At 42.9% G+C, this 25843-nt stretch overlaps 1 protein-coding gene across 5 annotated transcripts in view; it reads left to right on the forward strand.

The window, feature by feature from the left end:
• The first annotated feature begins 1603 nt into the window (after nt 1-1603).
• Nucleotides 1604-25843, forward strand: part of KIT (KIT proto-oncogene receptor tyrosine kinase) — a 57259-nt gene continuing 33019 nt past the window's right edge. The window contains exons 1-3 of one of the 5 annotated variants that reach the window (XM_027636183.1): nt 1604-1688; nt 20137-20376; nt 23908-24186. In XM_027636183.1, coding sequence (XP_027491984.1) covers nt 1619-1688; nt 20137-20376; nt 23908-24186 — 589 coding nt within the window. In that variant the 5' untranslated portion in view covers nt 1604-1618. The other 4 variants (XM_027636187.1, XM_027636186.1, XM_027636184.1 and 1 more) reach the window with 4 other exon arrangements.

A 25843-nucleotide genomic window follows, 5' to 3' on the forward strand; every position in this document is an offset into this window, starting at 1 on the left:
TCATCTCGTGCTGGACCATGTGGGACAGTGCTATTAACCTTGGGAAAAAAACTGACAGGAGTGAAAAAGGAAAAAAGATGAAGAAAAAAAAGGAATAATTTACCTTCAATAACTTTTCTGATCTGTACCGACATGTTTCAAGAAGTCTACATTTACGCTTTTCCATGGGTGAAGGTTTTGCCATGTGTTCCCCACGTATTTCTGTACATCCAGAAGTTTTGAGGTTTTTGACAGTCTGTGTGTCCTTCGCCCACTTGCCTGCTCAAGTGCTGTCTGTGGATACCTGGGCAGAGCATAGCTGGCCAATGCATGGACTACTCCTTTGCCTGGGTCACCCACAGGTCACCAAAGACAACTGGAAAATCTGTAGTTCACTAAAAAATTAGGTATTTCAGTATTATTTTTCTCCTCCCTAGAATTAATTTGATGAGACTAGCACCTAGTAAGAAATATGATTTTAAAACACTATTTGAGTTTCCAACTGTTGGTGCGCTAACAAAAAAGTATTCTGTTTTGCAGCAGAGGAAGGATTCACCTCAGCAGTGTGTGACACTGACTGACAAAGCAGTGTTAAAGCCAGACGTTTCTGTAGTTTGTGTTATTTCTGCCTGAAGAGCAGCTCCACTCCAATTCTGCAGCTACAGAAGCGAGTGCTCCCAGATCCTCCTTGTCAGTCGTCTCATTGGTGCTTGAAAAACTCCCTCTGTGGGATTCCACAACCTCTTCTCCGCAATGCATTTGTAGACTAAATTCTCTTTTCTCTTTGCAAGTGCCTTCCTTACACTTAAGTGATTTTTTTTCTGAGAACTAAATGGATTACTTTTTCTCTTGCCCTTGAGGGACACGAAAAGCAATTGTTCACAATCTTTTTTGTAAGAACCTTTTCCATGTTTAAGTTCCCTGTCAGCTTTCTCTTTTCCATACCAAATCAGTCAGTTCTTTCAAGTCTTCCCTTTGTGTCACAGCATATACTTTTAAGTCTCACTCTAGGTGCTTTGACCCTTAATAGGTGGCAGCCCAGAGCAGGCTCAGCTGATCTCAGCAGTGCGAGCCACGTTGGAAGCGATAGCTTCGGTGCCCGCGGAATCTGCTTTAACATCTCCAGGAACTCTCAGTGAGGATTTTAGAGCTAGGCAAATGGCTTTGTACCTGCCCTTTAAGGGATGCTCCCTCCGCTTCCAGGTCCCAGCTTGGCCGCTTCCCCCCACTTTCCTCCGGACCACACTGCCACCCGGGTTTCCCCAGCCATACCGCCCCCATCCCTCGGGGTGGCTCGGCGGTGCAGAATGCTGCCCCGTGAGGAGGGCAAGCTCTCCCTCACCACAGCACTGTGTGGTGGCCACTGGGGTCTTCCCTTCTTAAATCATTTTGTTCGGGGATCTCTATGTCGTGCCCAAACGAAGCAAACCGGGGCGCTCCCCTTACCCCGGGGGGCGGGGGTAGCTGCTCACCTGCGCCCATCCCCGCGGTGCGGGGCGGGGGCGCGGGGCGGGCAGCGGGGCGGGGCCGGCTGTACTCGGCACCCTCCCGCGGGGGCTCGGGCATCTCTGCGCGCCGGGCGGTGCGAGCGGCAGCCGCACCGGGAGCGGGGGGTGGTGGTGGAGGCGGAGGCGGCGGCATGGAGGGCGCGAACCTCGTCCGGGAGCTGGCGCACGCCGCGCTGCTGCTGCTGAGCCTCTTCCCCGCAGGTGGGAGCCGCGGGCGCGGGGGGCGCGGAGCCCCGCGGGGCCGGGGCCGGGGCGGGCGGCGGCGGGGAAAACTTCAGCGCTGGCGGCCCCTTCCAGCGGAGGTCGAGCGGCAGCCCACGGTGTGTCCAGCATCGCCCCGCGCTGCCCTTGCTGGACGCCCCGCCGGGGGAAAATAAAGTCCTTTGTTTGCTGTGCGCGGGTATCTGGGGCTAGGAGAGAGGCTGGCAGGGACCCCTCCACCCCCTTCCCCCGCCCCATCTCCTCCGCCGGGCTGTTTTGACAATAAACTATCCGGTGATCGGTACAAAATGTCCCCGCGGTTCAGTGCTCGTTGAACAATGGGCAGGACCGAGCCTCCTCCGTCAGGTGTCCAGCGCGCCCCGGCGGGGTGAAGCCTCCCCGGCGGGCTGATGGGCGAGGTGCGGCGCTCGCCGCGGGACGGGGCATCGGACCCGGTATGCTCTGGCACTGACGGACTATCGCGATGAAGGGGAGGGTGAGCGGTGCCGCTCAGGCCTTCGGGATGTCACCGGTGGTAAACTTTGGTGTGTCGGAGGTTCCCTTCTACTCCTTGCTAAAAAGGGGGTTTACCTGTCTGACCTGACCAGCCCTGGCGCACAGGGCTAGTGATTTTTAAATACTGCATCTGACTGTAGCACTGGGCAGCTTTGCACGTGGCTTTCGGAGTCACCGTGCAGCTCCTTGCCTGGTTTTGTAGGCTTATGAGGAGTTTGGCAGTGTCCAGGGCAAGGTGCTGTGAGGAGGTCGGTGCTAGACCCGTGGAGGAATTTGGCCCTGGGCATATAAGTCTGAAAGCAGATAACGTGAAAGGTTATTTTACTACTTACCTCAGAGCAAACTGAGGATCTAGGGAAGCGATGCACGGCGTTAGGTGTTTAATGTCTGCTGCCACCAGCAGAGAGGAGCCTTGCAGAGCACCCTGTGTGAGACAGGGAGGGCTCCGCCAGCCTCTGCCCATGCTGCTGGGAGCAAATACAACTAAAACATCGGGAACTAACTGTGGTGACAATTTCTATTTCTTTTTGTAAGCAGTTTACTTAGGGATGTGAGGGAGTCAGTCACTAATTTATGAATATTTTTGTTTGTAGTTTTGTTAAGGTAACTTTTTGTGTTTGCTCCCTTTTGTTCATTGATAATCTGAACGAGAATGTGGTATCTGAAAATTTGGACTTTCCTATTAAGAAATATCCACATAGGGCTGCAAAATGCTAGTGCTGTGGCCACAGGGATTGGAAAGTCACTTACCAATGAGCTATTCCTAGAATGAAATTTTAAAAATGTTGAAATGATCAATACCTGCCAACTTTCTTTACTTCATTTATTTCTTGCCTGCACTTGAAGGTTATCCTTCATTGTATGGTTAGACTGTCCTTAAAGAGAGCTTGGGGAACAGGTCACACTGGCAGCATCTCCCAGAAGACAGAGATGCAAGTTCCAGAGTACTGGAGAGGTAAGGAGGGAACCTTTGTCATGATCCTTCCTGTTGTTCTGGATTCATACACTTAACCTGTGGGAGACTTCACCTCAGGGGTACATCAGACAAACTTGTGTAAACAAAAACACACCGTGTTGTAGGCAGAAATTACTTGCTGCTGCAAAAGACAAGTGTCTTTGGGTATGTATGCGTCTCATCTGCGTATCACACAGATGTGTGAGTGTATGAGTATTCCGGGCTAGTTTTGTGGTGCTGGAGGAGATATCGGAGTGATGGCTCCTGTCCTTGCAACTGCCTAGGGAACATCAGAAGTGACAGGTAGGACAGAGCTAATCTGGTGTTCTGGATTGCTCTGGAGCTGGCATGATCCTAGGTTACTTTTGGGTTTGCCTCAGTGCAGACACTTGGCCAGGATAATCTCCCACATTCCCTATTGAGACCTATCCTGTTTATCAGTTTACACATTTATATTAAGTATTTTTCTTTGGCTGTTGGTCAAGAGCTTCTTCCTTTGGTTGCAAACAGGGAAGGAGGATGTAGAAAACAGAGCTTAACATAGCTTCTCAAAGGGTAAACCATTCATCTTTTCTGTCCATAGCCCCTTTCTACTTTTTGTTTTTCTTGCATCCTAACATATGCTTCCACACTTCCTTCCATTTGGGAATTGCCTGATCCTCATTTTGATGCAATATTCTGGAATGATCTTTTGTCTGCCTCTTCTGTCCTCTCTCAGGGCTTGCCCTGTACCCCACTGCCCAGTACTCTTACAGAGTCTCTGGCATTTCCATCCTGTGGTCATGGAAGACTGGGCCTGGTTCCTTTCAGCATCCATCAGTGCAACCTTTTTTTTTTCAGTCAGCTACAGAGTAATAGGAGACTCTCCCTGTGCCCAGAGGGAAGAATGTTTTCGTGATGCTTCCTGCTACCTGTCAGCCATGAGAGAGGAGGCTTGAAGGAGGAAGATTGAATCTGATGAGGATTCTGATTGCTTTCACTCAGTCATTGCCTTGACCCCCCTCAAGCCATCTGAGTATCCTGCCCTCCCTACTCCCTTGTTTCCATTTCTGCTCTCTCCTTCTCCTTTTCCACCCTCCCTCATGGAAGTGCAGATTCTCCCATACAGAAATGTGGCCCAAGGCCACTGCCAGGAGAGGAATGGGAATGTCAAAGATTGCTCAATATTCAACTTTTTCCTGCATTACAACTGGGAACCCTCTGCCAGCAAGTGCGTAAGTGATTTTTGTTCAGGCTTTATAATAAAGAATGTGACAAATTTGGCAAGAAGTGAGACTCCCATTTGCATCCTGTTTAAATACCATTCATAGAGACTGGAGGCATTTCCATGTGCTTATTTTGCCAGAGAGAGCCTCTTGTCAACAGATGACAGCAGCTGTAGTACTGTTAAGTTTTACTGGCTCTCCGTGGGTTTTCCATCCTGCTTCAGCTCTCCCAGAAATCTCTTACTGATTGTCCAAACAGTAATGCTTCTTTGCAGGTGCCAGAATTAATCACAGGATCCTGTGTCACCTCTAGAAGGGATATGCTGCACCAGGGCACAGGTGGAATTGGAAGGGATATGTCTTTAGCACATGTAAACACAAGCTAGGACAGGTCTTGGGAGGAACATCTGAGTCATATTCAAGTCAGTAGGAGGTCCTTGTAGTGTAATTTGTCCTTTTCATTCTCTGGTCTGTTCTGAGAGACTCTAATGATACGTTTATAGTCTTTTGATTTCAGTCTGAACTGTAATTTGGATTGTGTGAGCTATCAGAAAGATTTTTAAGGCATATCTGGAGATGTCAAACTAAATACCAAATACTAGACATCTGTAGTTTGAAGGAAAGCTGCTTTCTAGACTGAACAGTAAACACCCTGGTGTATTCTGAAGGTAAGGAATAACAAATTCTGGATAAAACGAGAACGACACAGCATCAAAGAGTTTCAACAACATACATGTTTATCTACAATACACAGTGACTGATATAATCTCATCAGTTTTGTAGAAGAGAGGCAGTAATTGCTCAAGGTTAAGCCACTTCTCAACTTTTTTTCTCTGTCCACAAAGATGAATGCCTTTGCAGAGATCAAGTGTTGCACATTGTCTTGCTGTATGGTTGTGACACATGATTTTACAGATGTTGTTTTCTTTTTCATCTAGTACAAACATCTTCCAGGATTTTGACTCATTTCCTTAAGTCTCTTTCAGCTGTTCAGAGAATGGCTAGAGGAAATGAGGTCTGATATCCTAATGCATTATATTTACTGTAAGCACCCTCTCACTTTAAGTATAAAACTTTGGTTTTTAAAAATTTCTGAATGTCTTTCTGACTACTCCCCACTCCCCTTGCTGATGTTTGTGTCCTTTAGAAACTTATCTTCCCTGGTTGAGACTTTTCAGCCATAACAGGGCTTACGGTGTTCATTGTAACCTTAGGCAGGAGAGAAGAGCTGATGGTAAAGGCATCTAGTAAAAGTGGTGGATTTCACACTGGATTTCAGTGTGTTACATATTTTGCACATTTATTAAAAAAATCTGAAGAGAATGTACATAGAAATTACTAGACCTTGAAATGAAAGGAATTTTAAAATTACTACTATTCTTCTATATTATTTTACTGCAGAAGCATTGTGCTTGGCTTTTTCAGTGACTTTTAGGAAACCAGAAGGGTGTTTTCCAACAGGACCCTCTTTGACAATGAATCCTACAAACAGTCATAAATGAACATAATTTTGTGTGTGTTAGCAGTCTCCTTGGCTGGTTGCCAAACCTAATGACAACTGAAGTGTATTGTTTGTCCACTGGCCAAGATTGCTGCCGTTAGTGATAAAAGCGTAAGGAGAGTGTAAATATCTGTGTTTGAAGGGAGAATGTGACTCCTATTTTCTAGGGTATACCAATTAGAAAGCACAGTAAATGTTATTCTCTCAGTGGATTTACTCTGGGGGATTATATTGATTTATTCTGAACCCATAAGTTTTCAGATTTAATGGATTTTTAATGATATTTTCGTGGGGGTTTGAAAAATCGGGCCAGAGTAAACCCATGACAATTTTTCATGTCCAAAGAATTTTTTTTTTAATTTTTTTTAACAGCACAGCTCTTGGCTTTAACAGCAAACAGGCATGTAAATAACAGAAAAGGTTATAATGTTGCTATTATGCTATGCAACTCCTGGGATGCTCCATGTGGATCCTGGAAATTAAACTAGAATGAAGCATCACTGAGTAACATGAGCTACAGGGTTTTTTGTCACTGGGGGTGGGGAGCATGGGGGGGGTGCTGACCGCATTAAATGTCTATAATTTTAAATACCATCTTGACAGTTGAGACTGTGATCACATAACACGATCATTAAATATTTGATACGGAAAAGAATTCTCTGGTCAACTAGGCACTGGCAGTTGTAAATCTAAGTGATAAAGAGGATGTACAGTCTGATTTAAGTTAATAAGAGGTGAAAACTGGCAGGGAAATGTGAAAATCAGAGAGATACATCTCTTGCATGTTCTTTGGGAGCCTGGCAAATGCCAGGTTAGTCTTACATCTCCTTTCTTTTCCCATCAGTAATTGTTTTAAGCTAAGTAGTGTTCCTCTGCTTATGCTGGATGAACATATTCCTCATGAGGGATCAGAGAACTGGAGTGCCTCTCCTATGAAGATAGGCTGAGGGAGCTAGGGTTGTTCAGCCTGGAGAAGAGAAGGCTTCCGCTACCAAAAGGGGCCCCTACAAGAAAGCTGGAGGGAGACTTTTTACAAAGGCACATAGTGGTACACCAGGGGGTAATGGCTTTAAACTGAAAGGGGGGAGGTTTAGATTAGGTGTTATGAAGAAATTCTTTACTGTGAGGGTGGTGAGATGCGGGACCAGGATACCCAGAGAAGTTGTGGATGCCCCATCACTGGAAGTGTTCAAGGCCAGGTTGGATGGATCTTTGGGTAACGTAATCTAATGGAAGGTGTTCCTGCCCACAGCAAGGGGTTGGAACTAGATGATCTTTAAGGTCCCTTCTAACCCAAACCAATCTATGATTCTATGACATGGAGTGGACTTCTTTTACAGAAAGGCTTTGTGCAAAAGTCACACAGGTTATAACCTGTCATTCAGAGCTTGCATGCTTTGAAGGGGGAGGAAGCATCTCAGTGAGCTGGGTAATAGAAATATTTTGGATGTTCACATACCTAGACTGTTCAGAACTGACTAGATTCCTGCTGAAGGGCATCATGAGATTTAAAACTTGCTCTTGGCTCTCTTAATCTGTTTTTTGTTCAGGGCTTAATGGCAGCAGTTATGTCACATGTCGAAGGATTTGTCCACAGCCCTCAGGACTGGAAACCTCACTCTTTGCTGAATGAAATCTGGCTTTATCATGCATTCACCTGCCTCCTGCAGCCAGGTTTCTGAGAGACACGGCAAGTCTTGGGAAGCTCCCACAGAACTGTAGGAGTAAGGCTGGAGGAGATCTGCAGAGATCTGGTCTATCCCCTGCTCTTCCCTGCAATAAAACAGAGCATGTAGACTTTGTCTAACCTGCTGTAAGGCAGACTTGTGGTGCAGAGTCTATCACACGTTTTTTCCAGCACATAGTTGTTAAAGGTCAAAAGCTTCTTCCAATACCTAACCTTATCTCCCTTGCTGGTTACTTAAGTGCATCCCTTTTTTTCCCTCCCTGTCTATTGGATAGAATGAACTTCTGATCACTGTGCTATTTATAATAATATTTTACACATTGACGATGTAACACCGTTGACTTCACTTTTCTGTGATAAACCTTTTCTAGCCTTTTCTTTTAGTGTATCTTTTGTAACTCCTTGTCCTCTTCTTGTTAGTCCTCTCCGACTGATTTTCATTTCCTCCAGATACGATGTGTAAAATTGATATCTGACTGCACGTGAGAAATATAGTTACTACTTCAATAAAAGTTACCTCCCCTGTACTACGTGCTCCAATTTGATTCAAAGCATTGTAAATCTGATTTTAATCATGATTTAAATCAGCCAACAGTAAGCCTCGTTTTAGCTGTTTTGCATTTGTACTTAATCATTTTGTAAAGAAAGCTTTAACCTCCTTTATTACCATTGAGATAGTTTTAATTAAATATAGCCTTTGCAGTTAATGTTACACTTTGATTAATCAATGTGCCTGTATTTAAGCAATTATGAAGCTTGTTATATATACACTCATTCTTCATGTGTATGTTTTAGTATGAAAATAGAAAGTATTGACATTTCTTGTATTAGATAATTGATTTTTACTGATGATATGCATTGATTACGATGAAGGAAACAAGAATTCTGAAATGTTCTTCCGTTAGATAAATAGTACCACATAGAAGCCAGCCAATTCAGAAGAAAAAACTCATTGAGAAATGTTTTGAAATAAAGAATTAACATCTGAAAGGCCTATCTGTAGTCAAAACTGGTGGTTTTGAATCACTATGCTACAAAAATTTTAGAACTAGTCCATCTCATCCTCTTTTTATTCTTAGAATGGTAATGGAAGGAAACATTCATGAGGTTTTCTTAACTCCTGATCAGTAGCTCCCCTTTGAGTGGTCTAGTTGCTTAATTAAGTGGTACTGAATGAACTGAAGTAAAGAAAATATTTTCTCTGTACCTACTAGGAAACTCCAGATGTAAAAGTCTGGTTTATCACTCCCTATAGGTGCTCAGTGACTGAATTCCATGAATCCAGTAGTTTGATTATCTTTAAAATGTTGGCAGCAAGTATAACTTGAATAATTTTTTCTTTATTTTTCTAAAATTATAAGAGGAACTGTAAGTTTAAATTTATGTAATTGTATTTTCAGAATCACTGTTGAATATTTTTCCCTTTTAAAAGGAAAATGTGCATTATAAAAATGCTACATTTTTACTTTTAATGTTTTAATGGTTTAATAGTGTGTTTTTACCTGAAGTGGTTCTGTTTGTAGGATTTGTATGCAATTCTGCACTAGGACCTGATACTGAGGCATTTATTTTCTGCTGCTCAGTGACTGATGGATTCTCTATTTTTGCTACCTCTTTGTTTGCTATTTTGTATGACATGGAAGTGATTTTTATGCCTGGATGAGCATAACTTTTTAACTTTGAAAAGAAATTATGTTATCTTCTACAAAATAAAAGCTTTGTCCTGATAGTGTTCATTGTAACACAAGCTGTTGAAGTTTCCTATTCCACAGTATGTCTAACTTCCAGGTATTATACATAAAATTGCTGACTTTGCAGTAGTGCTAATATTATCATCCCTAGGATTTGAGGTATGCAGCAAAATAAAAGAGGTCAAATGGAAGGAGCAGAAGTAAACCCTGTATTTCTGGTCTCCTTCCATAATCTAGATACATTCAGAAGTGATGCTGAAATGGGATTCCCTGCTTAGGCAGGGACTCAGGCTGCACCCAGTGCAGTGTCCTCTGCGTATCTCTCCTGGAATAGGAGGAAGGACCACTTTTCAATAAGCAGCTAGCTATATATATGCCATGTGTATGCAGTTTGTGATAGGGCTTATAAAAAAGAAATAATAGAAACTAAATACAATTTAAAATACAATTTAAAAGCAAAAACTACAAGTGGAAATTCTGCTGACACTGGAGATGAAGTTCAGTAGCTGAGTTCTACATCTCCTTGCCAGAAGACTGGGGAAATGAAATGGATTGTCAGAAATATACCCAAGTCTCGGTATTTAAGACATTTCTAAGACAAAATTGGTAACAGATGTTTCTGGGTGTTAGTGTGATGTCTGAGGTGAGATTTTTCACCCGAGGAGGTTTTGAAGATCATGCCAAAGATTCCTCCAGAAGATGTCCTAGTCATAGTTTCAGAAGGCACGTACAAAGATGCTTCTCTAATACTGGGTACCTCATTAAAAAAATGTTTGTTTGTTTTGGTATATGTTGTCTGTAAAACAGCACTTTTACAAGAATTTTTTACCGACATCTTAGTGGGAAAGTTTGTGCATTAGTCAGACAAAGGAAATCTAACTTATTGCAGACTTATTGGAAATCTCTGGATAGATACACTTAATTTATATGGGAAAATATGGAAATATTCTAAAACCTGCTTCATGTGGCTGTTTGACATGTGATGCAATGACTTGTGTTTCAGTAATGGAACTATATAAATACTGCATCTTATTACTAAACCCAATATTTTTTCCATTAATTTGTCATTTTTTTTCAGTGAAAAGAGAATACAAAGTATTATGAATATAAGGTAGCTGTGTCTTTTCTACAAAATTTGGTGAACGTGTTTGTTAATCGGGAAGTCATTTTTATTCTGTAATCTTCTAGGAAAATGTACAGAACTAAATATCTAGAGAAAGTAAAAAGCAGTGCTCCTCTGTGTGGTATTTAATGTGGTCCATCATACAAGCAATGATAATATAATTATGCAATTATTGGTATATTTTCCCCTCTGGAGGCCTTATGTAGATGATTACCAGTGCACCTTTTAATGAAATTGCTACAATTCAATAAAAATGCTGCCAAGACTTGAAATAATTAGAATTTGCCTTGCCAGAAGTCTTACATCTCTTTCCTCAGTTGAACCTTTTCCAAATAAGCATTAATTCAGATTGCAAAACGATTCACTGTTCTCCAGTTTTCTCATTTCTCTTCATTAAAACTACCTTTCACTGCTTTTCAGAAAACATGCTTTTTAGCCCCTGTTGCTCATTACAAGGAACATTCGTTCAAAATGGCAGTTGAAAGATACTGCACCTTTTAATGAAAATGTCAGCAAAGAGAAGTGAGAAGAAAGAGCTGTTCAAGGAATAGATGGGGCGCACGACAGCTGAATATGAATACACTATGCATTAGTGTGCTTCTTCATTCCTTCTAATCCTTCTCCACACTTAGTTTATAATTTGTTTATTTATGTGTCTAGCAGCTGACAAAACTAACTGTGGGAACAGCTGGTTAGTAAGTAATTTTGGAAATTAAAGGAAAGCAATAATTCAGTAGAAGTAGAGATCAGTCTAAATGTATAAATCTCAATATTGACAAGTGTTGTGGAAAACAATTGCTCTTTTTTTTTTGCAAATCCTGCTTCTGTATATTTAGCTGTCCTGTATTTCTCTTTGAATAAGAACTATCAGGTAGTTGTTTTAAGCATAGGCCATTCAAGTTAAAGCCATGGGTCAGTCATGCTTTGGATTTGGTTTTGTTCATTAGTACATTACCTGTAGATTCCTTCAGTGGTGGGAAGTTTAGGTATGAGAGACCATAGCGCATCAATGGGGTATAATAAAATTAATCATATAGAATAGGTTGTAGCTTATGACTTCAAGATAAGAGACTGAACTGCTGTGGTGCATATGGTGCTCCTTCAAAAAACAAGCCTCAAAACAACAGAAAAAGCCCCAAAGCCATGACTTCTCAGAAAAAGAGGATTCAGGAAAGTATCATACTCAGCCTTGGAAAGGAGGATGGTGTTTGATCCTGCTGTGGCTATTCAGTATTGTGCTAAACTTGAATTATATTATATTCTGTGTCTGCCTTTTACAAAGTCCTCTATTAGCAGAGTGAGGAATGCATGCAGAAAGGGCAACCTGCTTGGCAGGCAGGAAGAGTAGCCTGTTTCCATGGCTGGAGTTTCCTCATGCCAGCAAGGGAAAACAAACTGAGTGGGAAAAGGAAGCTACATCTCTGTCTCTGGAAGGTGCAGTTGCTTTTCCCCAGCCCCCTGCCTTGGTGGTGTTGCACTTACATGGACAGGGCAGCTCTCACGTGGTTTTGGGAGTCATGTGCAGAATCTGCTCTGCTAAGCCTGCTTCCAGAGTACAGAAGCAAAGTATTCCTAGCTACATCACTAATTGCTGTGGCAAGATGCCCTCCAGGAGGATGTGCTGGCTTCTACCCATAAGCAAAGGATCAGCCCAAGTGCCCATGCTTATCCTGCCTGAAGATCCTGTGAATGTCTCTCTTTGAGAGTGAGATGTGCGGGGGCTGGAGAGCTGGCTGGATTTGTCTTCTTGCCACCTGTCTCTGATGCTGGCTCTTTCTGATTCACCGTATCTCATTCAGAGGGCTGCATAACTTCTCTTCAGGTGTAGCTGGGTGTCGGCTCAGTCACCTGAGTTGCTTTCTCTGCAAGGGGTAAGCACCAAGTGCCTTTTACTTGTTCTGTGGAGTGCCCTCCCAGGGCATGAATTGTTTCTTGAGGGAGGTCCATGTAGGAGCAATCCCAAACTGGGAAGCTGAAAGCTTACTGTGGGGCATCACTGCAAAGGGGGACATCTCACAGCCACAGCCATGGTCTGGCTGCCTCCGGTTCTCCACGCTCATGCCTCCACAGATGATAAAGACAGCTATTGTTCTAGCCTCCTGCCACTTCCTCTCTCAGGTTTGCCATGGGTTGGAATCAGCTGGCTGGTTCCACACTTGCTCTTTATGTTGGGAGATCCCTGTTTTGCCTTGATGCTGCTTGCAGATGGAGTGAGATTGGCTGTGCCTTTGAGTGCTGGGCTGGCGAGCTCCCACCTTCTGCCCTCTACAGTGCCCTTCCTCTGCCCCCTTTCCTTTCAGAGTGAGGGGGCAGGCAAGGCTGGATGAGAAGACAGAGGTTGCCCTCATGCAGCTGGTTAAAAATCAAAGCCCCCATTAATCCTCTCCCCTGGTTTTCTACTTAGTAACATATAAGCACCCAGAATACAAAACCTCAGAGCAAGCAAAAGCTCATGAGCTTGGTGTTTCTGCTTGGGAAAGACAGCATTGAAGAGTCTGTTGGTCAGCAGATAGCACTGGCCCTATTAGATGGGTTAGAAACAAACTGCTTGGTTCTGCAGGGAAGCCTAATCAGCTTAGACTCTTAAATATGTGTCTGGTGACAGTTATTTTTTGGTCTCTGAAATGAAGCTGGGGCAGAGGAGATGGTCAGCATTTTGTCAGCAAGGATTTGTGTCATTCATATATGTTGAGAGTCTGTGACACTTGTAGGGACAATCATGTCTTTGGTTTTTTTTGGACTATGTCTTTGAGGAAGACACTAGCATGGGTGTTGGCATAGATGGCTTCTTTTGTGAAGTAAGAGCCTGTACCACTATCTACCTTTTCCCCCGCAGCCTGGCTGAAATGGGTTCTGATGTAGCTTTCAGATCAAATCATTTAAAATTGACATTTGCCATTGCTAAACTTTTCATCTAGCATAAGGGAGAGTGTCTGTTTAGTGAAGTGGAACAAAACAAGTAAGCATATGATAGCATCTCTGCTTTGAAAAATCTGGGAGATTTTATACATCAGACTAAATTCAAGTTGTTTCAGTGCAATTAACATGCAAGTTTGATGCTTTATTTTTTTCCTTGGGGCATGAAATGACAGGACAAAGAAAATATAATTGAAAGGGTTTTACATTCATGTCCATCATAGCATATGTCAAGTGTCTTAGTGGCTTTAAGAAATAAGAGGCAGAGTTGGAAGGGCGATAGTCTTCAATTAGACACGTATATAAATACTATAGAGAAGAATGAGCAGGCTTCTGGCTAGAACCTCTGCACTTGTGTAAAAGAGATGTTTTTGCTTCTGCTCTTCTTTCAGATCTGCAGGGGACTTGTGTGTCTGAAAATATGTTCATTTTTTCTAAGATGTTTGGGTATGCTGAAAGGGAATATTACCTCCCTGCAAGCCATGTCTTGTTGATATCCCCGGACCCTTGCATCTACAACAGTGCTACTACTTTAACTGATAATGCATATCTCTTGTTTCTGCTCTCTTATGTTGTTGTAGATGAGAAACTGCGGTGAGGGAGGTCTGTGTGATAGCCTTTGAAATGAACCCAGTGCTCAGAATGCATAGGCACTCTCCAATTGTATCTAATCCCCACAATCTTACACAAAAGTTGCGGACATTTTGTCACTTGAAGTTTAGCTCCTCTGTGCGTTTATCATAGAAGAACATTAACTGCTTTAGAAATCATGGTCAGGATCAGGTCACAGCCAGGTCATAGCTTTCGTTGTGCGGTGTTTGTACAGCTTACATGATGATGACTATGGGGGTTATGGCAACCGCGAGGGGAAAAGGCAGAAGCTCAGAAGAGACTGCCATGCCCTTACAATGTGTCCCAGCCCTGGGGGAGGCAGGGCAAAGGATTTGCTCTCGCTGAGCAGCAATGAACCTGTTGTCAGGGCGCTGCCAGTCCCATAGACTTGGCAGAGAGGCTGGTACAGGATGTGAGCAGTTTGTGGCTGTACTGTGAAGCTGTGCTGTGCCTCTATCTTGGGAGATATTTCAGATGAGTTTAATGTGGATGGGGGTGGGATAAGGCACAGGGGTTTTTGTTTTGTTTTATTTTTCTCTGGAAGCTTGTGTTATATTGCTGCCACAAACTTCTTGTTCCTTTTAATGTTTAGATAAGACTTGAAAGAGGAAGCTGCCACAGAGGGACTAACCTATTGGCTTAAGGTTGTGCAGGAAATCTGTGGCAGACCTGGGAATAAAATCCACAGTGCTCAACTCTTCGTCTTATTCCATGGCAGTCCCACATCCTTTGTTTGCTTGGCAGCTGGAGATGGTTTCCAGTTGCTTGTGAGTATGATGTAGACTTGCACTTGATGTGCTTTTCCATGCTACAGCAGTGTTGTGCTGAGGCCGAAAAGCTCCAGCATAAACCATATTTTTTCCCCAGGATGGTGCACTCCTTAGTCAGAGCTTTTTTTGTTTGTACATCCCTTAATTGTTACAGGAACATTCTGCTGTCCTTAATCATATCCCTGCAATTTGACCTGCATTTCCTATCAGTATTATATAGAGCTGTTTGATTTTCTAATTCCTTGAGTCTGGTTTTCCAGATGTTCCTTCTGCATACAGAAGTCACAACTGCTGTACTCCCCCTCTTTCCTCCCTCTCCCTTCATTTTTAGGGCTCAGGGAGCTGCTTGTAATATATTCATATATTCTTTTTTTTGGTTACACAGCCTTGTTCACAAGTGATCCCAGCGTTGTAGTTTTTAACTCAAATTTGTTATATTACAAGGAGAAGCTAGAGTGGTGGAAGTTAATCTTTTCAGCAGTAGGACACAAAATGAGTACATCCAAAATGGATCTTGGGCTATCCAACTCTGAACTTGGCAATTTGTGTGGTTTTTTAAAAATTGTTGATTATGAAATATTTTCCTTTTTCAGCTTATTTTTATTAGCATATAATAACTACACCTGCAAGTTGCCCTTGAGGACAACTCTAGTGGGTCCTCTAGAGCCCCAGTGTGATACTCTGGCTATGCAGTGTATGGGGAATGTTGGATGTTTTCCAGTGGGATCCACAGTCTATGATTGACAGTGGGATCACAGAACCCACTTGAGTCCACAGGAACCATGTAGGCAGAAGATGGGTTTCCTCTCTTCTCCTCGTCCTGAGTTGTTTCTGTGGTCAGGTGTCCCCCTCACTGAGATAGGGACACTCAGCTGAATATTGAAGTAGCAGTCCACCTCCTTTTCCAAGTTGTAAGGAGATAGAGAGATGGTGGAGGCGTGCCCACGTATGGGTCAGATAACAGAGTAAGGATTCACATCCACACCTGGAAAACTTCAGGGGAGACATAGTGTTGTGTTCCTCCATCCCATTGCTCAGAAAGGTTACAGTCCCACTAGTGACTGGTAAATTCATGGCCCTGCCTGGGCTGAACATAGAGCCCTGGTAGGAGACAGTAGACACTGTATCCCATGGGGTTTGGTACTTTGAGATCTCTTACTATCCCAGGCATGTAGCCTGCCAACACAATCGATTCCTGAATTACTGGTGTTACTGTCATGGTTATGATTACATGGTTGATGTCACTAGAGTGCCCAAGAGCAACAGTGGGCCTGGAAGAGCCCCATCACTTGGGTGCCGTACAAATGGAGCAGTGTCAGATGTGAGTCTGAGAAAAGATGAAGAGAGAGCAGATGGACACATGCTGCGGGGATTAGTGCACTGGATTACGAGTTGTTACTTAAACTCTTGGATTTCTGTCGCTTAATTATTCCTTCAAAAAGAAGGTACAAAGTCATTCTCATCTTTGTAAACGCCATTCTAATTCTTTTTTTTAAAGACAGACTGCTATTTAGGTGCATAATACAAAGTAAATATAGTAGTCATTGCATTTACAACCTGTTGTGCTTACACTGCCATAGTTTTCTTGGCAGTGTAGAAGGCAAGAGGAAAAAAGCCCTTTACATTGTGGCAATTCTTTGCAGAAGGCATTAATACCATTTGTAAATTATTCTGCTGAGAATTCATAGTCTGCGTACAAGGAACCATAGCAAAGTCATGTTGAATGATGAGTGATAGTTCACCTCAGTGTGCTTGTTCCCTCTTCTCCATTTTTTCCCCAGCTCCGGTACATAACATATTTCTTGTACTTCTGGAGGAAGTCATGCCCTGCTGCATTGTTTACCACCTTTAAAAACTTTCCAACAAATTGCTAGATAGTCCTTATAATAAGTGTTGCAAAATTTTGAACTCCTAACCTGAATGGGTAGGATGAGAGCTAGGGGAAAGAGTAGGTAAGAGTCATAAATATTCCACAAAAATGTGAAATTATGTTTTTCTAATCCTTCTGGCAGTTATTTTTTGTGGCGTGCTTGTTTATATGTTCACTCATGTGAGTTTGTGCAGGGAATTAGTGGACCGCATGTGGAAAATCTCTGATCGTGCTGGAAAAACAGGCACTGGTGGGCTGTCTATTGGATTTATCATTGATAAATCTTCATCTGAGGGAGATGGGGAGAGAACCAAGGGCTCCCTTCAAAACCCAGACCACAAACAAAGTTATTAGACTCCACAGGTGGTCTGCCATCCTTTGCTTCCTACTCTGTCATGGATTTGACAGGAAGAGGAGCAGTTACCTGACCTGATCTTAATCCAGTATATACCTTAAGAACAACTAAAGCTGTGAGATGAGTGAATTAAGTCTGGAGAGTATAACCTCATCCCAACTAATTATCCAATTGTTTTTCTTGAACGTCTGTTGTTATTTGTGTGGGTAGGGAAATTCAACCTCTGAATGGAGCTGCGGAGTGTGTTTTTGCATGCAAGTGGTGTTGGTTTTTGAGAAATGTTCCCCCCCAGCTCAAGCATGGCTACTACATGTCCAGTCCAGCTGTGCAATACTGTGCTGTGCATCAGAGGGACATGAAGCGATCTGTATTTATAGGACTATTGAGCCAACATTCATGAGGGGAAGGGATTGTGGCTGCAGAACCTGTCAGCATTTACACACAACATAGTGATGTGTATGGTTGGAAAGATCCATCCTTATGTAGTGGGTCAGTTATATTAATCTTTGCACTGCAACCTCCAGCGGGTCCCTTTTACTCTTCAAACCTGTTGGTGATAGCCTACACTTGACCTTCACACACCTTTGTGCCCTAGGGTTGGGTGCTTAGGTGGGTTTGGGAAGGAGGAGAAGCCCAATGCCTGTCTGCGGTATTTTACAGGCTGGTTTTGTCTGGGTAGTTTGGAGCCTTCACTTACCCTGTATGTCATTATTTGGCTGTCTAAATACCTCCAGGAGGAAAGTGGAGGGAGCAGTTCATCAAGCCAGGCTGGCTTGGTGTTTCCTAAGGGGCAAGTAAATGAGTTTGTTGTCTGTGTAGCTCTGGGCCCTTGGAATGAAGGCACTCCTCACCGCAGCTGAGAGTGTCTGTCTGCGTCATACCAGGTGTTGGGAGCTGAGGCCAGGCCATCAGCAGCATGACCCCTAGTTCTGGTGAAGGAGGGCTGCCCCATGGTGTGATGAGGGGCTGCTTTGGTGTTTGCTGCATGGTGGGGGCTGTATGACCTTCTCAGGACTGTGCTCCTCGAGGGGGTGGGCAGTGGGGCCAACCCAGTCCAGCCACATGTGCACCTCCCTGGCAGGCCCCAGGCTGAGGCCTTGCTGGCTGCAGGCATGGAGTGGTGCCGTTGAAGGTTATCCAGATCTTTTCCTTTCTCAACCTTCCCTGACTTGTCTGTGAAGCTACTGCCGGATTAGATATACACCATATTGCCCTTCTGTTTTATGTAGCTCATGTGTTTTTTTTCTTGGAAATGCCCTATGGTCTGTGGGAAGCAGCAGAGAAGTTTTCCAAAGACATCCCCATGAAGAACCTGCATGGTCATATATAAGACCTTCTTAGAGGTCTTTGCCCTCTGCCTTCTCAGGTGCCAAAGTTCCTGGCTCTGATCTGAGGGGTTTGCAAATCAGAGGTCTTCTTGCCTCTACCCTGCTGTCAGGCACCTCTTTGTCCAGAGCAAAGGATTTTTCCAGCTTTTGTTCCTGCCCAGCCACTGTTGGCTGGGACCTGTGCTTCTGAGACCTTGGACTTTCACTCTTCTCATTTGAGCTGCTGTATTACAGCTCAGGCTCACACCTCCACTTTGAGGGACAAGATTTGAAATTAAAACTTGTTTTTTTCTGGCAACTTTTATTTCTAGGGTGGTGGTTTATGTGTTCAGTCATTGAAGCGTATATGCAGGGTTAGTGAAACTCATGTGGAAAATTTCTGGTGATGCTGGAAAAATGACTGCCAGTTGAGTTTAGCACTGATAAATAAATTCTAATTTGAAGGAGATGGGTAGAAAATGAAGGCTCCTTCCAGACCACAAACAAAGTTATTAGACTCCACAGGTGGTCTACCATCCTTTGCTTCCTACTCTGTGGTGGATTTGTCAGGATGAGGAGCAGTTACCTGACCTGATCTTAATCCAGTATATACCTTAAGAACAACTAAAGCTGTGAGATGAGTGAATTAAGTCTGGAGAGTATAACCTCATCCTAACTGATTATCCAATTGTTTTTCTTGAACGTCTGTTGTTATTTGTGTGGGTAGGGAAATTCAACCTCTGAATGGAGCTGCAGAGTGTGTTTTTGCATGCAAGTAGTATTTTCATTGGCATGACTCTGCTACTACACATGGATGTTGTACAGTCTTGTACAACTGGGTGACATGAGTTAGCAGCATAGATACTGCAGGCTAAGGATTACTTGTAGGACTAAAGATCTACTCTGAAAGGGGAAGGGCTTGTTCCTGCAAGATCACCTCTACATTTACATATGTTCTTCTGGTGTACAAGTAGGTCTGTAAAAGTAAGAATTTATCTGTTTTTTTGGTGTGAACTCCATTTTGAAGATTCACTAATATTTTCATATCACGGGTGTGCTATCTCAGCAACCCCCTGCTTGGTTTGTCTTAACAGTGGAGCGAGAGAACCCTGAATGTCCTCCTTTCTCCCTGTGGTCAATCGGGAAGTGGTTGGGAATTGTGAATTAGAGCTACTAATTTTACAGAGCTTTATTTTGTGAGAACTTTTAAAACTGTGTTATGGCATGTTCAGTGAAAAAGAAGCTAAACGGTCATTTAGAGCAGCTTTTGTGACTGGGAGATTGATGCTGCAGTGAAACTAATTTGGTAGCATTGGGATGGAAGCTTAAATATTTTGCATTAATTTTTTTTTAATGTAAGAAATGATGAATTGGAACTAAGAAATTATTAGTTAATTAAAGAAATAAGCAAGTATGGAAAGCATGTACTGATGCCTTCATTAAACTGGATACTGCTAACCTGAGTGGAGCTTCTGAATACGTGAGAAAGCAGTTATAAAAAGATCACTGTTGAGTAAGGAGACTATAGTTCTTGGCAACATACTGAGTAAATGACAAAGAATGATTAAAAGTGCTGCCATGTAGAATCAGGCTCATATGTTCTTGAATATAATTTTTAAATAGCTTGGGTCTGTTGTCATTCAAAAGCCAAAACATTGCAGAAAGTGGTGCATCTGAAACTTTAGTTTCAAAAGGTTTTTTAGAGGCTGGTTTCCACCTGCAGTGGTTATTTTCTCTGTGTACCAAAGGTCTTACTAGCCAAAAGGTGTTTGTAGAATTGCATAGTGCCATTGCAGCTTAGTATTTTTTAAGAAATAACTCTTAAAATATTAACTGCACATATGCAACTATTTATATGATAACTTTGCTGCAGAAAAAATGGAGTGTTATAGACTGTTGTATTGACAGGCATTCTGTTTTGTGCTTTTTTTTTTCCCCAGGTGGTTCACTGCCCCATGAAGAGTCTTCAGTGGTTGTGAATAAAGGAGAGGAATTAAGGCTGAGGTGCAATGAGGAGGGACCCGTGACTTGGAATTTCCAGAACTCAGACCCATCGGCAAAAGCAAGGAGTTCTAATGAGAAAGAGTGGTACACCAAAAATGCAACAGTCAGAGACATAGGCAGATACATATGCAGCAGCAAAGGGAGTATTGTCACCTCTTTTTATGTTTTTGTTAAAGGTAAATGTCAATGAAGGCATTATTTTTGCTTCCCCCCCACTCCCTTTCCCATTCCTAAAATAATAGGACAATAAATGTTGGAGGAGGGAATGAATTTGAAGTACAGAGGGAGAACGCAGTGTGATAGGAGAAGTCTCCTTCCCTGTCCAGTAGGAAGAAACCTCACTCTTGGTTTTGCTTGCAATGGCCTTCGTCACCAGAGCAAAGTTCTGGATGAGTGCCTCTGTACATCCCCATTATTTTGTTGTGAAGTATACCAAAGCTTTCTTTCTAGACTCTAGCCAGGTGACCTGAGTCTGTTGTATGAGTCAGTTGTACTGTGAGGAAGCAAGCAATATGTAGAAATGTCTTTTTAATTACATGCCATCCATCAGTATAGAGTCATATAAGGCTTGGTCCCAAGCTTTTGATTTAGTGAGGCAGTTAGCCTAAAGGATTTGGTTTTTTTGAGGCCGTGCTTCGGGCCTCAGCCAGCAAACAGAAATGATTCCTCTGCCTCCAGCTTCTGATATACCTTGTGACTGATCAGAAACGTCTCAGACAGGAAAAAAAAGTGCTTCTGCTCTGACACATTTTTTCAATCCTTTATTACTCTTCTTTTTACAGTGTTTTCTTCAGATTTCTTCTGTTTTTGGCTCCTAACCTGTGGCTTCATCAACTGCCCTCAAGCTGACAGTTTATTATGCCTGGCATTCCCTTTTACTTTCCAAGGAAAGTGGTTATTTTGCTTCTTCTTCACATAGCTCTAGTGGTCTTCCTTCGCTGTTGATGGAAAAAAGTCCTACAGCATCCACTTTCTTGGAGACAGCATTCTGTGTCCAATGGGAGTGTCTCAAAGAGCCTCTTCTGAACCCTGCCAATCCTTTGTAAATTACTGCAAGGTTGTTCTCCAAGATAGGGAGATGGCAACACAGCAAAGCATATTTTCCCAGGGAAAAATATCTGGCATAGTGGCCACGCAAATGCTCTTTTAACAAAGAATGCTCTTTTAACCACTCGTGAGTTGTCCAAATAGCCATACATGTTTCTCTGAGACTATGACTAAAAGAAATCTGACATATATTTTACCTATGTGTGGCAAACAATGTTGACTATCTACCATGATTGTTTTCCTGAAGGTCATGGTAATTATCTCAGACAGCTGTGATCATAGAGAAGTTTTTGTCTGCCGTTACAAGAGTGACTCCTTCATCTCAGGATACCAGGCAGTCTTCCCACTAAGCATGATTACCAAAGCATCAGGGAAGTTGTGTGGCCTTCATGCAATACATTGTTAATTTTTTTGTGTCCCTTGTGTGAAAACTGTGCAAGCTTCACTTTGACAAGTTTCTGACAGTGAAATAAGTGTGTTTGTGAGGTTGGCTATCATTTTGCAATAGGTTCTGGCTTAATGACATCTTACATAACCTATAAGATGCTACCGTGTGCTCTGCTGCTTGTGGCATTGTCACAAGCACCCCATACACTTTCTACTTGTAAAGCTGAAAGTGAAGAGGGAACAGGACCAAGAACCTTGATCCTGCACAGTCCCAAGTGAACATGAAATGATGGCATCTGTTTATACCTCACATTCTTCTGGATCTACTAAACCTAAATTTCCTATGTTTCTGTGACCAAGAGTGGCGCGGTGTTGTCAAACCATGGGCACTTACCTGTTTCACCTTTCTGTTTTGGCTGAAAGGGCCTGTATTGTGTCTATAGAAGCAGTTTATGTTCTGATCCAAGCAAGACTAGTGAAGATCAAGTTAGTTCAGACACCTACATAAGAGAGAAAAATCTTTTAACTTTGATCTCAAGTCTTTTCAGATGAAAGCAATGATTAGCTCCACCCTATCTTGTGTTGGAAACCTGTGGTATGCACAGAAAGCAAGTAAAACCCAAGATGTACATGGAAATCCATGAAAGGAGGAACATGATCATGAGCAGCTTTGTTTGTGCATGGATTCCCTACAGGAAATCTTTTCATATCTTTTCACTGTGATATGTCCCTTCTAGAGGGGGATTGAAGATGCAAGAGGAGAACCTCAACAATTCTGCTTGCCCCAGTCAAGGCCTTCCCCAGTTTCAGCTGTTAGCAAAACAGGTCTTTGTTTCTTTCTTCTGTTTTCAAAAAATGTCATTTTTCTTTCTCCTGGGGAACCGTACTTTCTGCATAATGAAGATATCTTGACTCTGTCCATGTTGGAGAAAAAGTGGACTGAGTGGAAACCAATCAGTTAAGTCTCTGTTAGCAGGGACATTTAGATGAGCTTTTCTAATCCATCCTGTTCCAGCTCAGGAGTGACATCTAGTCATAGCATTTATCTGAGTATCTCTTTGTGCAAAATGTCGCATTTCCTGTTCAGACATGCTTTACTTTAGTTCTAGACTGATGCTTCAAAACTTGTAGTTTGTGGGGGCATCTTGGGTGGTAGTATAAAATGAGATTGAAGCTACACCCTCACTCTAAGCTAGAAACCAGCCGGTAACTTCTCTGTTTGGTGATGAGCAGCATTCGACTTAGCAAATTGCTTACGTAAAATCCCATGCTTCATTTTCAACCTGGTGCTTGTTGTCCAAAATCTTAAAACCAAATTCTCTTAGTCTTCCTTGTTAAGTCATGGTTTGTTGATCTCTAATCATTCAAGTTGTAAGCATATTTGCAAAAAAGAAAGAAAACTTTTCCCTCTGTTTTTGTGTTTCTAATTCATTCTACTCTGTAGGGAGGGCAGATGGAATCTGATATAAGCTTTTATAGAGGGTTTGCCATCACACATTCTTTTATTTTTGTGTTTGCCAGGTTCTTTGCATTTCAAGGTCATGACCTATCACAGTCTCCAACTTCGGTTGTAAAAGTTTTTAAAGTACTATATGTTTGTGTGCTGTGGTTGGCTAAGATGAAATGCTTTAGAAAAGTTACCTTGTGAAAGATTGCATGATGATTTTTCAATCAGATATGCTGTTTGTATGCCCAGTTTTTCTTCTAAGGAGGCTAAAAATAATCCCTGCTTTCAAGGAGGGGAGAGAAAGAGAGAAGTTGTTTGATGCTTCCTCTGGTAGCAGTGTGTGTTCATTTAGATTATATATTTTACAGAAGTGAAAACCATAATCTAGGTGCTTTTCAACTTCCATTTGCTCATAAATTTCTTCCAGATCCTCCTGTGGGCATGAAACCTTACAGCCCTGTCACTAGCTAAAAGCAAATTACTTTTAATGGTCTGTGAAAATCTGTTTACTGTTGTGGGGATATTTTGGAGCTAAACAAGGCAAAAAACCCCTCCATCTCCAAATATAAAAGCAGTAAGATTATTTTTAGTGCACATAATTCTTTAGTGTGTCTAGTATTGAATGCTACTGCATATCTCCTCTCACGCTGCTCTTTTAGGACTAAATTTAATGTCTCTTGGTGAACATGAATTGGGCAATACTCAGTTTTACTGTCTGAAAGTAAAACTTTCTTTGATATAAGTGCCCAACTGCAGAGTTCTAGGATAATCAGAAGTTCCCTGTGCAATGCCAGCTTCTCTGACAGATCTTTGTGTTTCTTCACAGATCCAAATGTGCTCTTCCTCGTTGATTCTCTGATCTATGGAAAAGAAGACAGTGACATCTTGCTAGTGTGCCCGCTAACAGATCCAAATATTACAAATTTCACACTGAAAAAATGTGACAGCAAACGTCTCCCAAAAAACATGACATTCATTCCCAATCCCCAGAAAGGCATCATTATAAAGAACGTCCAGAGGTCATTTAAGGGCTGCTACCAGTGCTTGGCCAAGCACAATGGAGTTGAGAAGATATCAGAGAACATTTACCTGAATGTTAGACCAGGTAACACGGGATTTTTGCCTTTGTATACAGCACCTCGTTTTACTCTTCACCTTCCAGAAGCTGATGGAAGGGGCTGTGAAACCTCACCATTGTCCAAAGGAAAGTGATGAGCTTAGAAAGCTTGTTCTGGGCAAGTTGTGTTGGGGCACAGATTGATCTCATGACACTTGGCTTGTAGATGTGCTGAGAAGGTTTGGCCATGATCAGTTTTGTTTTCTGTTCCTGGTGATTTCCAGGAGGTTTTTTCATCATTATGAGAAATGTGGGTTGTGCTGTTGAACTCTGAGGACAAAACTGTGCCTTGAGGTTTTGACAGGTTTGTGCAAGCAAGATGGAGATTTCAGTACCTGACTCACATGTCTGTCGCCCACAAGTGACAGCAGGAGGAACTGATTGATGGCATTGAAGAAGAGGGATTTGGTGGAGAAGTAGAACTTGGGGAAGGAGAAGGTCCTTGTTTCCATATCTGGGAGTGAAGATGATCAGAACAGCATCTGTGTGCTCAGATTGTGATGAGGAATGTGTTGTGGCTGAGCTGGTACATGCACCAGTGAGCTTGGCAAACCTGTTGGTGATAGCCTACACTTGACCTTCACACACTCTTGGGCCCGAGGGTTGGGTGCTTGGGTGGGTTTGGGAAGGAGGAGAAGCCCAATGCCTGTCTGCAGTACTTTACAGGCTGGTTTTGTCTGGGTAGTTTGGAGCCTACACTTACCCTGTATGTCATTATTTGGCTGTCTAAATACCTCCAGGAGGAAAGTGGAGGGAGCAGTTCATCAAGCCAGGCTGGCTTGGTGTTTCCTAAGGGGCAGGTAAATGAGTTTGTTGTCTGTGTAGCTCTGGGCCCTTGGAATGAAGGCACTCCTCACTGCAGCTGAGAGCGTGTCTCTACTAAGGCGTGTGTGAGATGTGGGGGCTGCAGTAGGGTCTGGGGAGAGGGCATCCCCTGTCTGGGCACACATGTAGGCTGTGCACTAGGAGTTTGCCTTGGCTGCAAGGGCATTTCTGCTCATGTATCTGGTTGGGTTTTTGTTATTGAAAGGAGAGCAGCACATGGGGGCTATGCTGGTTGGCTTTGTGCTTCCTATAGCATCCGTCTGTCAGCGATGCTATCCCACTGGTGCTGCCAAGGCTGCTGCCAAAGGAGGGCTGGGCCAGTGAGCTGGTATGCATCTCCCTTGTTGCCTGCATTGTGCCAGGTGTTGGGAGCTGAGGCCAAGCCATCAGCAGCATAGCCCCTAGTTCTGGAGAAAGAGGGCTGCCTCATGGTGTAATGAGGGCACATGTTGTTTGCTTTGTGGCAGGGGCTCTGTGACCTGCCTGGAGCTCTGTGACCTGCCCAGTGACATGCTCCTTGGTGGTGGGGCAAGGACTTGAGCAGTGGGGACCTTCTCAAGTGTGGAGTTTGCTGTGGCAAATTTAAGAAGTCTTTTTTTCTTGGTGATTTGGAAATTCTGATGTAGTGAATTTTAAGGAGTTATAAAATTTCAAATAATGAGAAGATAACAAAAGTTGAGTCAGTGCAGGCATCTCTGACATTTGCCTTCGACAAACAAAAATCAAGTCCATTCTTGCTGTCTCTATTGTTTGTTCTGTAACAAGTGTTTTTTTCATCTGTTTCTTCAGTGGTGTCCAAAGAAAGAAACCAACTGTTTGA

Source organism: Corapipo altera, unplaced genomic scaffold (genome assembly GCF_003945725.1).
Source record: "Corapipo altera isolate COAL_440 unplaced genomic scaffold, ASM394572v1 22b, whole genome shotgun sequence".
Lineage (NCBI taxonomy): Eukaryota > Metazoa > Chordata > Aves > Passeriformes > Pipridae > Corapipo > Corapipo altera.